The following is a 14,428-nucleotide window of genomic DNA, read 5'->3' as shown; positions in this document are numbered from 1 at the left end:
AAAGGACAGATGGGGCCAAACGAAGGGATGAGGATGAGAAAGAAAATTGAGGTTAGGATTACCTTCAGAATTCGGAAAAAGGGGAGGAGCTGCGGGCGGTGCGAGGGAGAGAGGAAGGGCGAGAGATTACAAAAAGAAGCGGACTGAAACGTAAGTTGCAGAGTTTGGCCTCGAGTGTGGAACAAAGGTGTGAATCACCTGTGGCACCTTCTCTCCTTTCTCCTAAGTGCTTTCTGTGTTTGTGTGTGTGTGTGTGTTGGGGGAGGGCGGGGGTGGGGGGGCAGCGCAGCGCCGTGTCACGGCTCGAAAAGAGCCAGACAATGATGTCTGCAGTCACCGGTTTCTTCTTTTCTCCGCCTTTTCTCTCCCTCACTCCTTTCCTCCTCGTCTTTTGTCCTCCTGTGGATGAAGTGCCTGATCCCACGCGCTCTGCTCTCTCTTCGCTCTGTTTCTCCCTTCTTCTTTTTTTTCTCCAGCCAAGGCCCCCCCCCTCACTGTTGAATTGTCTTTGTTAATAGGAAATCTTCCGCAGATTAATTTCAGAATGAGAGAGAGGAGCCGGAGAATGAAAAGAAAGGGAGCACGTCGAACCAAAGGGCTAAAAGGGATTTTCTCTTTTTGTAATGAGTTAATGGCCTTTTCGGTGCCTGTTGAAAGCGTTGAAAGGTTATAAGCCAAATTAGCATGTGGTAAATCTCTCTCTCTCTCTTTCTCTCTCTCTCTTTGCAGGACAATTAGCAGGCCTATTTAATTAGCTGCCCTTTAACTTCCTCTGATGGAGCTTCACTTGATACAAAAATGTCATCCAGGCGTTTCTGATTCTCGCTGAAAGCGCCCGTAAAGCGCAGGTGAATCGACGCGTCGCACAAGGCCGTGACGCGACAACGCTGGTTAAAGCATGAAAAGGCCAATCCTCACGGTTTTGTTTGCAAGATTAATGGAACACTTGGTGACAAAATGTCCTGCGCCCAACTGTACTGCCCAGTAAACGTCTGAGGGGCCGTGCAGATCAGAACAAAAGAGGCAGCCGATCCAGACGAGGATTCTCTTCATCGCTTCAGGCGACTGCTTTCACATCGCCCGATGATACATAGAGATCCATTGTTGGGAAAATATTGACCATCGCTGCTTCCAGTCAGGTGAAGCGCTCAGCTAGTGAAAACAACTAGCTCCGCAAGGGTTTATCAACGTCTGTTTGATTTATTATTATATATTTTTTTTAGTTGGGATAAATTGAGGGAGGATTTTTCGTCAATGCTCACTTTAAAGTTGGTCAATTTTGGCCCCTTTTTAAAAATGACACGGGGAGAGCCTAGAAAAGCTCCGCGCTCTCTTGTTGGCGACAGAAACCGACAGAAATTGTTCGGAGGGGGAGAATTTGGTCTCTTAGCGGTATTCTAAATGTCGCTCCTCGCAAAAAAGATGATCGATTTAACGGACTCTCTGGAATCCTCAACCCAGGTTCTGACATTATAAAGGTTTCAGTAAACCACAGCAGGACTATGATATATATTACATTACATTACATGTCATTTAGCTGACGCTTTTATCCAAAGCGACTTACAATCCTGTTACATTCATACACCGTAGACGCAGCTACAGGGAGCAATTCAGGGTTAAGTGTCTTGCTCAAGGACACATCGACTAGGGCGGGGATTGAACCTCCAACCCCCTGATTGAAAGACGGACCTGCTACCCACTGACCCACAGTCGCACCATATATAAGTACTTTGAGACCGTAAAGATCTAAAGACAACAAGTTGAAAGTTCATGTCACTTCCCATCATTACTTGCTTTCATATGCCCATTTGGAATGAAAATGCTGGATTCACCAGTTCCTCCAAGTGACACTAGATGGCAACAAAAGCCTGTTGCAAGTTTCACTTGCTCCGTCTCTGTGCCCATTACGCACTCCATCAAATCTCAAGTGTGACATTCTCTTGTTGCCGGTCATAGATGCTGTTGCACATGTTCCCCATATTCATCCATTCGACCCGGAGCTCTCCGCGTAAAGTGACCGTTCATCTCATTATTAGTATTTTTTTAATACCTCCGGAATTGGCTGCAGAGGGGCTCAATGACGGGAAAGATTTTACTGTAATGCCGAGAGTGTCAACCACTTTGTTGATGTAAATAAATAGGTTTGTGCTTGCTTATTTTTGTCAGTCATAACAATTCACAAGTAAGTCAGCAGTTGATACACTGTAAATGTCTCTTGTTTAATATTTCTAACAGCAGTGTTTTATTTATTTGGCTGTGAGCGTCCCCCCCCCCCTCCCCGCCCCCCCAAAAAAGAAATGAGTGAAACAGTGCTAGTCTCTGGTGTTGCTCAGTGCTGTAAAATGAGTATGTCACAATTGCATTGCAGTCCCAACACAATTACCCCCATATAGTGAAAGACTGACACACATGGGGGGGGGGTCGGGTCGGGTAACCTGAGCAGCACCTCAGCTAAACAGTAATGAGTCAGCGCCCGAGTGCGTTTTTGGGAGCGCTTGGAGGCCGACTAACAATCGCTGGAGTTGTGAGCGTAAAACGGAAGAAAGTAGACGTGGAGTTGAAAATTGTGCTTCCTGCATTTCTCCTGTGAAATACATCTAATCTTTTAAAGAGGGTACTCCCAACAGTTTTGGTATTGTTTTCCCATAAAGTTGGGGAGTTAAGGCAGAAAACAATGAAACGGTTAAAAATGAAACGGCAGAGGCAGAGATGTCCCAACGTGCTGTCCCTCGGGTGGGTGAACCTTCAAAAACACTGCGTCCTACATTTCCCATAATCCATCTCTCCACGTTTTTTTTTCCAGCGCATTCTACTTTGCCTGTCTTGTAAGCACCCACCTTTTTTCTGAAATCCATAAACCCCAGTTTGTTATGCAGGCTTTCTATTAAAAGGTTCTCAGGATGATGTCACTATGACGTCATTGGGGTTATTTCTAGGTGGCGTAAGGAGGTACAAGAATCTTCTTGAGTCCTCAGCGTCCAGTAAGGCACGCCAAGGCAGCGGCCAGTCACTGGTCGGGAGCCAGCGAGTTAATAGTCCCAAAACCAAATCTGATGTAAATGTGATAGGTACTCAGTGCATCCTAAAACGTCCCGCAGCTAAGCCTAAGCAGCATATCAAGGGCTGGACCAGGGCAAACCTGATTCAGCCCTAACTATAAACTCTGTAGAGGAAGGTCTTAAGTCTACTCTAACGAGGTGACTGTGTCTGCCTCCGGACTGAAATTGGAAGCTGGTTCCATAAGAGAGCTTGATACCAAAGGCTCTGGCTCCCATTCTACTTTTAAGACTCTAGGACTACAAGTAGTCTTACTGAGCCAGTGCAGAGCAGCTAGTGCAGCATGCTTCCTTGATTTCTTCCCTCGCCTCCTCGTCTTAACCCCGCTAATTGGAGAAGAGGCTCATTCATAAATTGCTGCAATAGCCCATAAAAACCTGATTTGCTCACGTAAACCGTAGTCTACGTCAACATATTGACCTTTAAAAAAAATTAAATTCCTGGGTTTGTTGATACAGTCTGTCCATTGATCTCCTCCGCCGGGTTTCAGCAACCTGGACAACACACACACACACACACACACACAGTTTCCAACAAAGAACAAGCAGTGCTATCCTTCTGAGATAATTAATGTTGATGCATATTGAATAACGTAGAAATACTATTCCTCATTTCATGTGCTATTTTAGATTTTGGGGGGTAAAACATACAGTATGTGTGTGTGTGTGAGAATGTATGTCAATATATATATAATGTAGCAGTTACAGATTTTCACGTAACCTAACAACTATGTTGTGGCGTATATTTGTAAATATGTACTCTGTTGACGTAGTTGTCAATAGGAGTACTACATATCAATCTGTAGCACAGCATGCCCATCAAGTCTCAAGAATAGTTTTTTAAACACCATCACCACCACCTGACAGCAGAGACTACGCATCCAAATGGGACGCTCAGTTCCCGGCGTTCCATTCCCAGATGGCACTCTGAGGCGGCGGCGGCGGCACTCCAGAGTAACATGGCGCCGGGATCCCTCTTGTCGGCCTTTTTTTCCGTTTGTCGAGCAGCTCCGCCGGAATGGGCCAGATGTTGGCTCTGATTGGATGAACACACCTCACTTGTTTATACCTAAGCCCATATAATCAGCTGAAAATACTCTCTCTCTCTCTCTCTCTCTCTCTCTGTCTCTCACTCAGGAAACTCATTCAGACTCTGGTTATGGGTGTGAGCTAAACAGCTGTGTTCGTGAACACACACACACACACACACACACCCGGGCGGGCAGGAGGGAAGCAGATGGGGACACGCTTTATTATAGCGTACATATGAGCCGGTGAATAGCTTGATGTTTTATCGTGTACTCCTCTGACTGCTTATCTAGTCAGACATATGGTAACACACTGCCATTACGCCATTTAGATGAGTGAAAAACAGGTTAAATGAGATGCTTTACTTTACCCAGGGTTCGCCTTGAATTTCAATGGCTTTACATCCTCCGAGCGACGTAAAGTGTCTCACTGCGCCAATTCAAAAACGTTTTTCTTATTCTTTTTCATTTTCATTTTGTATGGATACACGTTGTGTTCAAATCCTTGTATTGATATAGACTTTGGTATCAGGCACATGAACTCGTACTCCGCTAAGCACCGCGCATGTGCCACTGTTTGGGGAAAGGAGGATTAAAAGAAGACGAGTAAAGGGGATAGCAGGTGAGAGTGGAGGGGAGAAGAGAAGACGCAATGAAATGGAGGGGAAGAAAAGGGAGCGGTGGAGGGAAAGCGGTGAGTGAAGGAGCAGGGTGAGGTGCAGATAAGCTCCCCGGCGATATCGGTAATTGTAATCTGCAGGAACTGACACGGTTCTGCATGTAAAGCCATTAGGCTGACTGCGAGCTCGGCAGCCAGCTTCCCTCCCCACACGGTCAGATGCTCTTGCATGCAGGTGGGGGCGACGTCGCCATGTTGATTTGCCCACGATCCTCTTTACGCGTTGAAAGTCTTTCAGACGGAGACCCCGACGACGCGCTGCTGTGTGTGAACTCTGCAAATTGGAAATGGCTTATCACAGCAGCGCGACTGCTCGCCGCATCCCAGGCACGCTTTGTAAAGATGGCACTGTGTTATGTTTCCTTTTCCTTCCTTCGTTTTTTTTCTCATCAGCAAAGCACGATTCATTGGCAAGATCAACACGCACAACTTGCTTCTGCTCGTTGTAGTAATATATTTTAAAAATAGATTTTAGACATTTTATAATCCCCATGTTATAAGTATTTCCGGCAATGCTAGTTTTATGGCAACGTAACTTTTCATGTTCTTACATTTGTTACAGTCCGTAAATCACTTGAGTTATTTTCCTTTCCCGTCACGGATGAAAAAACCTACATTTGAATACCCTTTATTCATATTACTCCGGTAAAATCAATTCATGTCATCACTTAAAAAAAAAAAGCTTTTAAAGGGTACCTGTAGTGCAAAACAACAACATGCTACATCCATTCGGCGCATCAAATAAATCATATTTACCCCGCCGCTATTGTCAACAAGTCACGCATAGCCCGAGGAATTACATTTCTTTGTCAACATTCCGAGTCCGTGGGCGCAGCCATTTTGCTAGTTATTTACTCCAGCTCAAAGCTAACTATGACGTAGAGTCGTTGAAAGGAATTCAGCCAATCCGAGCCACTTCTACGCGTTGCTTCTTGGGATAGATCGGTGGCCTCAAGAATTACACAATCTATATCAGGGGTGCTCAATACGTCGATCGCGGCGACCTGCCAGTCGATCGCGTATTGGTAGATCGCATGACATAAAAAAATTGGCCCGCCCCTGTCACTTTCTCTATAGCGCCACATTACAGCAGCAGCATGTCATTTCTGTCTCGTGTTGCGTTGACAGTCCTCTGCCCGCCGTCGAGCTCCGACACCGGTTTGCGCGCATCGGGACGGACGGAGCAAAGAAAAAGTCACTAGCACCCCGAACGTGTCGGCGAACATTGCATCAATGAAAGACATCTCCAGCGCTGGCTTATGCGCGATGTAGCTATCAAGCTCACGCTTTGTGTGAAGCAGATGAGGTCTAATGACACTATATCAGGGCTCTCAAGTCTCACGCATTGAGCGTGAGACTCACGATTTCGGTCTTATCTCACGCACTCCGCCACACATCTAATTCCTCACGCTGAAAAACCTCTCGGCTATTTAATGCTTGAATGCAGGGGTGCTCAATCGCCGATCGATTGTTGAGTAGAAATAGTCACTAGCAGCCCGTCGACAACTCTTCTCGATGCGGCGCAACAGTCAGCTGTATCGGGTGCTGATGGAAATCTCACGCTTGCCTGTCTTCAAAACTTGAGAGCCCTGCTATATCATCGGACATAAGTTCGTGCTCTTTACAACAAATGCACTCTATGTCTGTTTTTGTTTTCCACAACTGCACCAAACGTCCGCCGACTTGCGTGCACGGTCCGGTGAAGCATCTGGACCGGTCCTTCGGCATCAACTTCATCAGAATCATCGCTATCATCGCTGTCACAATTCACTAAATGGGGATAGTCTGCTTTTAAAGGTTCAAACAAGTATCCAGTTGCTGAATCAGACAATCTTTCATCGTCCATATTATCAATCTCTCAGCATTTGTTTGCGGCCGGCGTTGTTTATATTGGTATCTGAACACATCCGCTGTGGCTGGCTGTCGATCTATCAACGATCTGACGTCACACCACCCGCGACATATTCAAGCTCCAGTGCAATGTCGCATGTCGGAGTTGAGGACTTTGAACAGCCTAAACTACGTATTGTTATTGAATACTGGACCGTCAGTGCATGAATAACCTTTAGAAACACATTATCTTTTGATCTGGCTACATATTGTTTTGCACTACAGGTACCCTTTAAGTTATTTTGGCTTTTCCCTGTGGCCGAAAGTGGTAGTGGTTCTCAACGCGAGTCGAAGGCGGATCTGAGGCGAGATCCTCGCAGAGGCTCAGTTGCACCGATGACGAGCGTAAAGAATGACGATATAGAAACGGCCAATGTTCTCTCTGACTTTAGTTTCGTAGGTCAACATGTGGGTATTAACACTTTTTCACCACCAGTCAAAAGATCCTGACGATAAGTTAAGTCATGGTTTTATTTACCGATCAAAAACGATTTATCTATCTTGGTGGTTACCTTTTTGTTCAGAACTGCCGATCAGCATAACCCAAGGTGCTTTGCGTTGACCGTTTATGGTTGAGTGTGGGCGTGTAGAGGGGGGGGGATACGATGTGGATCCCGGTGAGTGTATATCAAAGCTGACAGGGCAAGGATGTATACATCTGTAATTCTTTTTGGGGCGTACGTACATTTCCTCATTCGTACCTTCGCAAACACAATACAGTATAATAGTTAGACACATGAGACCTGTGTACAACTACTGATACTACTACTACTACTACTACTACTACTACTACCACTACTACCACTACTACTACTACTACCACTACTACTACCACTACTACTACTACCACTACTACTACTACTACCTACTACCACTAGTGTGCTGGCTGTCTTTTCACATTTCAGTCCATTTCACTGAAGATCGACAACTCAAATTTGACCGCACACAGTCTTTAAAAGGGGGCAATTAAAATAGTTCTCCCAGCTGCAGTCCCGTTGCCATTGCACCAACAGGAGATGAGATGCATCGACGCACGTTTTTAAAATACATCGTTGGTGTAGTCATAATCAACTCCCTCTTTGAAGTATTGTTGATTCCATTGACCCCACTGAACCACACGAGACCGTGTATTATAATGATGTGGAAAGTACGGTAGAGCAACAAATGAAAACATTCGCATGAGGCGGGAGGGGGAAGCAGCCAGAGTAAAAAAATAATAGACGGAGGAGGAGAAGGGCCAGTGGCCCTTATTGTCCTTCTCCCTCCTCTGCGTATGGAGCTGCCTGGTTGTAATTATCAGTCCGATTATTATTGAGTGGTAATTTATTGCCTCGCTGGGAGCTATGTGTTAAATAAACGCACCGGAGTAAATAGAGAGAGTGTTGGGGGGGGGGGGAGAACAGACTGCTGCTATCAGATGGCAACACAGCACCCACATCGCCCACGAGGGGGAAGAGCGGGATGCGAGGCGCTATATTTGTCCGTTCCCAGGCGCACTAGCGAGCCCAAACACCGGCGCTCCGTGCCCATGCGTCGCACTGATGATCTGTTGGACCGCTCCGCCCTCTGATGCTTTCTTCGCGTCTGGAATGGATCACTGTTTTTTGTGGGCCCTCCGTAGCTGGTATCGCTGCGCCGTCTACCCGGCAGACGCACTCGCCACAGCTCAGCCAGCCGCCATCTGGTGTCCCCTCCGCCTCAAACACACACGCCGAGTGCTGTGCGCTGTGAACTACACAAAGATGTCCTCGTGCAGCCGTTGGATCAACTTTAGGATCACAGAATGAGTCAACGCAATGATTTTACTGAGCAGATAAAGGTGAGACTAGTTGGACATTCATTCATTGGACAGCTGTGATGATGTCATCCCACGTCTTCAAGTAATCAATGCGAGGTGTATTCATCCGGCCCAGACAGCAGGCCATGCTGCACATTGCTGGATAGGAAGATTGGGGAGGGGTCAGCATACTGCACGGAGCATTCGACCCGACGGCTGCTATGTGTCAACGATACCAGAACTGAAAATATTAGTTATAAGTTGTTGTTGTTGTTTTTTACCCGCCATTTTTGGTTTCTGCGACTAAATTTGGAACTGAATTCTCGAGCGAGAAAATACTTTGTTCTCTGCCGCGGGACTGCTGTCTAGCTCCTCGCCATCTGTGACCACTACGGGCCTGTTGGCATCGAGGTCAAGTTCCAGAGCGCTCGTCTTTTCCTTCACAAATAAACTGACAATACGTTCGCTCTATTCAACCCCACCACAACGTCATCATTGCGGTTTCTGATCACTGTCTCGACTCCCCCGACATCCCACACATAAAACACATTTTACCACACACTGTGACACTTTTCCATTTGTTTCACAGCTGCATTAAGACAACGTAAGTGGCATCACGGCTTTCCTGATGGTTTATTGTACATGTTTGCTGTCATAATGCACCAGATGTTTTGGACGTAGTGCATGTTAGAGACCGGCGCTAAAACTGCATCGCAAACATCGTGAACCGCCTCAAGATTTCTGCAATATTTAGCTTTTCGCTTGGAGACGCTTCCACACCAGAGGCTCTCATCTCCCGTGCTCACTTGCTCACCTGCTCACTCATTCTTGCTGTGATTCCTGTTAGCCCCCACCCCCCTCCTCCCCATATAATTTTTTTGATCATCTTCCCCTCACTTACTCCCGCTTGCTTTTTTGCTCTATTGCATACATTTGCACATTTTAAATCCCCTCTGTCTGTAGCTCTGCTAAATGGATGCTTCACACCTCTAGCTGTGTACCCACTTGATTGGTATGCGGAAGGTGCCCCGGGCAGGAAGAATGTGCGATAATACGTTTGTCAGCTAATCTCCTGTGTAGCTCGCAGCATACCAGCTGTCATATTCCATTATGCACCTTCTTAATAACTGAAGATATTTTGCTACTTGTTTACATTTGTTGCATGTTCGGGCCTCCTCTCGCATCTTCTGTCTTCCCTTTTCTTCTTCTCTAATAGTTGAGCATTTTTATTTTTTATTGTAGTCATTTAGGAAAATTTTCACGCCTAAAAAAACCTTTTGGATACATTTAATATCCTGTAAATGGAAAGTGTAATATTATAATACACTCAGCCGACTTGTGACTTAAAAAAAAAAGTGTATGCATGTCTAAAAGCACAGTGCTCAATACAGCTGTGATTTCTTTTTTACACTGCTTTGTGAATCAGCGTTGCATTACATTTTATAATAGTTTTTATACGCAGGCTCTTTTGGTGATAATTAAAATCCTTTTGTGTTGGGAGTCTTCATCACTCTTGAAGTATGAAAATAGTGTTTTCTTTCTAAAACTACAGAAACTCTGCTGCTGTACCGCTGAGTAGGTGAGAAGGACTTCCTGTGTTCATGGGAAAGTCTTGGGGGTGAGGGACTGGGCTGTGAACATCAGTACTTTTAATTTTGGTCCCAGCCTGGTGAGAAACTATCCGCTGTGTATCAACAACTGGCTAAGGACCACAAGCTGGAAAAGACTGCACACACTCACCTTTACTTCATCATACGGTTTATATTAACCTTTTTGCTGCGTCTTAATCGCTTCACACTGAATGATTGAAGAGGTTTGGCTTCTTTTATCATATGAGACGGGACTACAAGCCTGTTGATTCGAATCGAGCCCATTGGCTCATTTGCCCATTTGCCCATTTTCCCATTTGCCCTGGCTCCCTTATCCCGGACACGCTGCAGGGAAGTGAAAAGGAGTTTGGTTGTAACTTGTATTATTTCCAGAATCCAGCGGTGTGCCCTCATTTATTTCAAAGTGTATTAATATTGAATGCGCTGCGTGTCCAAATTGCACCAAATTGAATAAAGCGCTCCATGGGGTCCCCCAGCAAAACACCCGCGGAGTAGTGAAGTAGATGCGATGAGCGTTTTTCTTATATATGCGAAGAACAAATGGACAGACTGGATTTAAAAGGGAAATGACACTGCATTCATTTAGCTGGCGCCCTCTGCTCCAGCGGATTTCACTTTTAATTGAAGTAAGGAAGACGGCACGTCTTCTTCTTCTTTCTTTCTCTGGCAGTGCTCATGCAGAGCAGAATTACACATGGACTCACGGACGTACATTAGTACAAACAGGAAGGACCGAACAAATGAGTGACCAAGGTTTTTTTTCCAGTAGAGGCGGACTAAACGAACAAACTTGCGTGTGTGCGTGTGCGTGTGCGTGTGTGTGTGTGTGTGTGTGCGTGTCACACGCCTGGCTGGCTTTTATCTAGCATAGACTCTCGGGTCCCTGGAGGTGCACCAGAGGACGCATCTGATTCACTTGCAGTTTCATCTGTGACTGCAAATTAAAACGCAGCCAGAGATAGGAAGGAGAGCTATGATTTTGTCTTCTTTTTTTCCAAATTAAAATGCGTTGAGTTTCTTTCCAACCCCCACATTAACATGCACCAGCTGCAGCTCTCACCCGATAAAGTGGGAGCATCTCTGGCATCAGACACCCGCCCTCCCCGCTCTTTTGTCCCTCATCAGTTTAGTTCTGTTTATGAAACGCATGACGGTTGACTTCGATTTGATTTGGCGTTCAGCAGCCCTGATAATTATGATGAATCTTCCCCCCTCCTCCCTGTACGCGCACGCTTGTCGACTCTCTCCCGACGCCGCTGATGCTTTCAGCGACGACGGTGCCGTGAAAAAGAAGAAAAAAAACATTGACTGGCATTAATTTACCGGGTGCACCAGATTGTGTGCGATTTCATGCATTAGGGTAGTTCAGATGGTGTCTGACAGGCTGCCAGTCTCGCAGACACTCTGCGCTTATTGTTCAAACTTTTCACACGTAGACAATCGCCACCCGCCTGTTGTGAACGGCGGCCGCAAGTAAGTCGCACACGGTTTTCCTCACGGCGATGCATTTAAGAGCCGTACCCTTCGCTAGGCGTCTGGTCTGGTCTGGATTGGTCTGGTCTGGACTGGTCTGGTCTGGTGTGGTCTGGACTGGTCTGGACTGGTCCGGACTGGTCTGGTCTGGACTGTGAGTCCTTTTGAGATGAGGCAAAGCGGTCAGTGCCGTTGTTTGTGTGACCGTTCTGTTTTGGAATAGGCCCTTATTGAATGCAATTTGTGTTCTGCCAAATTCATATTTCACTCACACTGTCTGTAGCGTACCACTTCACAGGCAATATTTTTACATGAATAAAAATAAATAGAAACCTTTTATTTAATGTATTTCCATCTCATGTCTTGGTATGTTTTAAATGCACTTAATAGATATTTTATGAAATGTAAAGAAAAGCATGAAAATGCTGCTAGTTGATGTGAGGCGTGTGAGTTTATCACATATCATTTAGCAGACTCTTTCATCCAAAGCGACTTACAATAAGTGCATTTATCCACGAGTACAAACTCAGAACAACAAGAATCAAGAAAGTAAAATTTCTTCAAGAAAGACAAACGACAAAAATACGATAAGTATCCACCTTGGGTTTGGGATCCAATGTGGGGCCGTTGGATGAGGTGGTCACACGTGAGACTGACGTACCGGTAATGTTCAGTCATAAAATATATGTTCGGCCCGTTGTTATGTTTGGCGTCTCGAAGGAGGAGAGCGGTTTGAGCTCGTTTCGTAAGCAGTCGCGTTCCAGTCGATGGAGATGAGTTGTGACGCCTCCTGGGCAACCTATGTGGGAACGGACTTCTCAGTGAAGTAGAAAACATCTCATTCAGGAGTTTATCTTTTGAAATGAAAAGGATCTGCATATGCGTAGATTCAGAATTTTTTATTCACGCAAGGGAGAAGATTTAAATTTACAGAATCTCTAAGTAGTAAGATACTGGTTATTATTTACAGCAAAGCAGATAATTTCCCCCGGAGGGGATCTTAAACATCCCACACTTCTATCTATCTATCCATCACTTTATTGACGCTATATGAAACTGACACTATAACATAAAAGAGGAGATATTATTGGTGTATTATACACCATTATATACACACTTCCTCAGGCTCCTGCATGGCTCATCTGGTATCTTTGGAAACATGCACGCAGAATCAACTTTATACTAAGATATGTTACATATGTTCAAATACAACGTAAGTATGGAAGCATTAGATTGGGGTCACAATGACATTGTGTATATATATATATATATATATATATATAAATATGTCACATCTTTAAGTCGTTCATTATGTATTTTATTTTAAAGGGTCTATTGTCAGACAGGTTTTCTTCATCTTTATTTCTGTGCTAACGTCAGTTTGATTGATTGTACAACTTTGTTTGAGAAACTTTCTTTCTTCATAACTCTGATATAATTCGTTGTTCATGTTGCAATCATTCGAACACAATAGCATTGTCATTTTTTATTAATTTCTTCCTCTCCCGAGTATTTGGTCTGCTCAGTAATGTGATTCATTGAATTAAATGGCATGCATTTGTGTTTTACCTGCACTTAAAATCCTAACAATGTAACAGCCCTGACCCAAACACTGTGCCCTCCTCCTCCTCCTCCTCCTCCTCCTCCTCGTTCTTTCTTTTCTGTCTCTGCCTCTTCTGCTCTTTCTGCTTTCTACATTCAATCTTCTCTAGTCTGCAGATGAGATAAATGTGACGGTAAGCTTCATCATAACCATCCATCCATCCTGCTGCTTTCTAGTCCTCGCAATTTTTTTTCACAAAAAATTTAACTGCAATCATCACATTTATTCTCAATAATCTTTCTTAACAAAAAAATGTTTTACAACTGGAAAGATAACATTTTTACTTTCTTTCTTTCTCATCATGTCCCGGTTTTATGCTCCAACCTGCCCATCCACTTGTTTACCCATTCCATATCAGTCATTCCTTCTTATTATATTTCCCGCATACATATTTCCCGACTTTACAATTTGTCTTGATTTTATATAAAAATAAAAATAAAAATCACTAGCATCCTTACAACTAGATCTAAGTCAGTGTTGTTCATTATAATAGCTGCTAATCAAAAGGATGCGATCGACTGAAAATGAGTGAGTTCAACTTCAACTAATTTGCTGAAACAATGTTTCACCTCCCGCTCCGGATATAACAATTCTGTTAAATGGCTCATTTTAAAGCGTGGTTCAAGACCAGTCAATTATGGGGACGCTTATTTTCAGAAGTTAATATGCAACGTGGAAACGCTGAGCCTCCACTTTCCTTTTTAGAGATGTCAAACGCCCGTCTGCACCTGTAGGAGAACCGAGAGGTCGTTATTGGCTCGTCTCATCTCGATGAATATACACCCAATTTAATTTCTGTCCGGTTTGGGCCAACATCAGCTTAAACTTCCCTTGATATGGAATCCAAAGATAATTGCGACCAGGTGGTTGTGTAATACCCTCGCCACAACAGGCCTCAGAGGAAGCTTAACAACGCCACTACCAGCTCGTCACACAGCAGCTCTAAGAGCGGGAAATAGCCACGGACATTGGTATTGTTTACTTACTTAGTGAACAACACTGGATTTGAATTTCAGGGTGCATGCATGTTTTTATTTTGATTTCTCAGATCACAGATCAGATAAAATTGGTAGCGAAAGCACCCTCTGAGTGTTCCCTCTCCTCCTCCAAGTGTTGTCTCTCCTCCCCTCCGAGTGTTTTCTCTCCATCTCGCGTTAGTTAATGACGGCAAAACACAGGAATGCAGAAATGTGCGACCGGCAGATTGGCAACCAATCATATTGAATGAAATTCTAGCACGATAACGAATATATCACTTAAATTACAACGTGATTTGATATTTAAAATACCAACATCGTTCAATTAAAAAACC

The 14,428-nt window shown here is 44.6% G+C and overlaps 1 protein-coding gene across 4 annotated transcripts in view; it reads left to right on the top strand.

Moving 5' to 3' along the window:
* The window catches only part of chchd6a (coiled-coil-helix-coiled-coil-helix domain containing 6a), an 84,256-nt gene that overhangs the window by 13,557 nt on the left and 56,271 nt on the right, over positions 1-14,428 (top strand). For 3 of the 4 annotated variants that reach the window (XR_008832796.1, XR_008832797.1, XM_056422678.1), the window contains exon 5: positions 13,226-13,249. The exons of the other annotated variant lie outside the window; for it this stretch is intronic. Coding sequence is in view for 1 of the 3 variants with exons in the window: in XM_056422678.1 (XP_056278653.1) it covers positions 13,226-13,249 (24 nt within the window). In the remaining 2 variants the exon portion in view is untranslated. The remainder of the gene's footprint in view (positions 1-13,225; positions 13,250-14,428) is intronic. 4 annotated transcript variants of the gene reach the window in all.

The sequence above is a fragment of the Pseudoliparis swirei genome, chromosome 9 (genome assembly GCF_029220125.1).
Source record: "Pseudoliparis swirei isolate HS2019 ecotype Mariana Trench chromosome 9, NWPU_hadal_v1, whole genome shotgun sequence".
Taxonomy (NCBI): Eukaryota; Metazoa; Chordata; class Actinopteri; order Perciformes; family Liparidae; genus Pseudoliparis; species Pseudoliparis swirei.
This window is presented reverse-complemented; position numbering and strand designations above follow the sequence as displayed.